Source organism: Montipora capricornis, unplaced genomic scaffold (genome assembly GCF_036669925.1).
Source record: "Montipora capricornis isolate CH-2021 unplaced genomic scaffold, ASM3666992v2 scaffold_61, whole genome shotgun sequence".
NCBI lineage: Eukaryota > Metazoa > Cnidaria > Anthozoa > Scleractinia > Acroporidae > Montipora > Montipora capricornis.
The window spans coordinates 1-2,500 of NW_027180256.1; the positions used below are offsets into that span (position 1 = coordinate 1).

A 2,500-nucleotide genomic window follows, 5' to 3' on the forward strand; every position below is an offset into this window, starting at 1 on the left:
AACAAGGACACTTTGCCGTCAAGTGTCAGGAAAAGAAATCAAGTCTCGAGTGGACCAGCCGACAAGGTACATCACATAACGTTGAGCGCCAGGATATGCAGAAGGTGGTGAGTCAGCATGTGAGTCAGTATCCGACTCATGAGTCTGTCTTGTCACTGAACGTGTTGGAGTTGTTAGTAGTAACATGGGCAAATCCTCTTTCATGGTACCACTCACATTTCACACCGAGCACAGCCCTGTCATCAGAACTCAACTTGACACAGGGGCAACATGTAGTGCTATGTTGTATACCGACCTCCTAAATATATTGCAGAGTGGGGAAATCGAGCTGGACCCCCCTGGTGGGAGGATAAGATTGTACGATGGACGGGTGGTTGAGCCTTTGGGATCATACACCTTCACAGTCTGCCAGAACAGTGGCTCAGAATGCAAGATCTCTTTTGACATCTTGGAAAACGCCCCTTGGCCCATCGTCGATGGCTACACGTGCATCAAACAAGGCTGGATATCTCTAGGATCAGATCAGTTTCTTCACAGTGAAAAGTACGAACCCCTCTCATTTGACAAACTTATGAGAGATTTTGAAGATGTGTTCACTGGTCTCGGTTGCCTCCCCGGGGAATATCACATAGAGATTGATCCAAATATCAGACCAGTTCAGCATACTCCCCGACGCGTTCCAGTACCACTCAAAGCAAAGCTTAAGGAAAAGATTGATGAGATGGAAATGGAAGGGATCATTATCCAAGAATCCAAGCCAACTGATTGGATAAGCAGCTTAGTAGCAGTGCAGAAACCTAGGAAGTTAAGAGTATGCATAGACCCTCGAGATTTAAATCGAGCTATTAAGAGGCCAAAGTACCAAATGCCTACAGTCGATGAAGTTTTGCCAAATTAGCCAGAGCTAAAGTATTCACTGTCTTGGATGCGAAGGATGGTTTTTACCAAGTAAAGCTAGACAAAGAGAGCTCGTTGCTTACTACATTCTGGGCCCCATTTGGTAGGTACAGGTACTTACGGATGCCACAAGGTATCAGCAGCGCAGCTGAAGAATATCAGCGTCCTCAGAATGAAGCGCTTGCAGGTCTCAATGGTGTAGAAGTAACTGCAGATAACATTCTGTGCTATGGCAGTGGAGAAACTATGGAAGATGCTCTAAAGGATCATGACAGCAATTTACTGAACTTGCTGGATCGTGCTCGCAGCATGAATTTGAAGTTAACAAGAAGAAGTTGAGGTTGAGGCTAGACCAAGTCACCCATATGGGCCATTCGTTCACATCTGAAGGACTCAGGCCAGACCCCATGAAAGTGGAGGCCATCGTAAGCATGCCTCGACCAGATGACAAGAAAGTAGTTCAACGCCTCCTAGGCTGTGTCAACTATCTTTCCAGATTTATGCCAACTATTTCAGACGTGTCTGAACCACTACGTAAATTGACTGAGAAGAATGCCCTGTTTGTGTGGGAAAGTCAGCAAGAAGAAGCATTCCAAACCATCAAGAGTATGATCAGTTCGACACCAGTGCTCAAATAGTATGATGTAGCCAGTGAAAGCACCATCCAATGCGATGCATCAGAGTCTGGCCGGGGAGCTACGTTTCTCCAGAATGGGCAGCCTGTGGCGTTTGCCTCAAGATCACTGTCAGCTGTAGAGCGCCAATATGCACAAATAGAAAAAGAGTGCTTGGCGATAGTTTTCGCGTGCAGCCCTTTCAATCAGTACCTACATGGAAGAGAATCAACTACAGTGGACCGAGCACAAGCAATTGATACCAATATTCCAGAAATCGCTACACTCTGCAGCAAAACGGCTGCAACGTATGCTCCTTCCAATACAGAAGTACAATCTTCATGTCAAGTATCTCCCTGGACCACAGATGTACATCGCTGATATGCTAAGTAGAGCTTACCACCAAGCGGATCACAGCCAATGTGAAAGCATCCCAGAGTATCAAATCTTCCAGCTCAGCCAGGAGCAATTGTTGTTTCAAGAGATTGCTGACATCAATCAACTTGACTACATGCGTTTATCAGAAGGCACTCATCAGCAGATCAAACAGTGTACAATTGCAGATGCAACATTACAAAGTCTCATGAACATGATTATGACAGGTTGGCCGCTTACCAAAGAAACTGTTCCGGTTTGTATCCGTGAGTATTGGAACTACAAAGAAGAGGTAACAGTTCAAGATGGTGTCTTGTACAAAGGAATGAAAGTGATTGTCTCTGCTTCTATGATATCTCAAATGATTGCAAGAACTCACTCCAGCCACCTTGGGCCTGATGCTTTTGTACGGCGAGCTCGTGATGTGCTATTCTGGCTGAGCATGGCAACCAAATCAAAGATCAAGTTCAGAACCGTGAAGTTTGCAATGACTTCTTAGCTAGACAACAAAAGGAACCATTGATGACCCACAAGATCCCTGAAACCCCTTGGTCAAAGGTTGGTCAAGATCTCTCCACTCTCGGCGATGAGAACTATTTACTGGCTGTCGATTA

General features: G+C 45.5%; 2 protein-coding genes across 2 annotated transcripts; both read left to right on the forward strand.

Moving 5' to 3' along the window:
- The first annotated feature begins 1,020 nt into the window (after positions 1 to 1,020).
- On the forward strand, positions 1,021 to 1,535 carry LOC138036895 (uncharacterized). The gene is made up of 2 exons (XM_068882944.1): positions 1,021 to 1,101; positions 1,206 to 1,535. The coding sequence occupies exons 1-2, from the start codon at positions 1,021 to 1,023 to the stop codon at positions 1,533 to 1,535; spliced, it is 411 nt and encodes a 136-aa protein (XP_068739045.1).
- Positions 1,536 to 1,728: 193 nt separating this feature from the next.
- Positions 1,729 to 2,385, forward strand: LOC138036896 (uncharacterized). The gene has a single exon (XM_068882945.1). The coding sequence runs from the start codon at positions 1,729 to 1,731 to the stop codon at positions 2,383 to 2,385; it is 657 nt and encodes a 218-aa protein (XP_068739046.1).
- Positions 2,386 to 2,500: the final 115 nt, after the last annotated feature.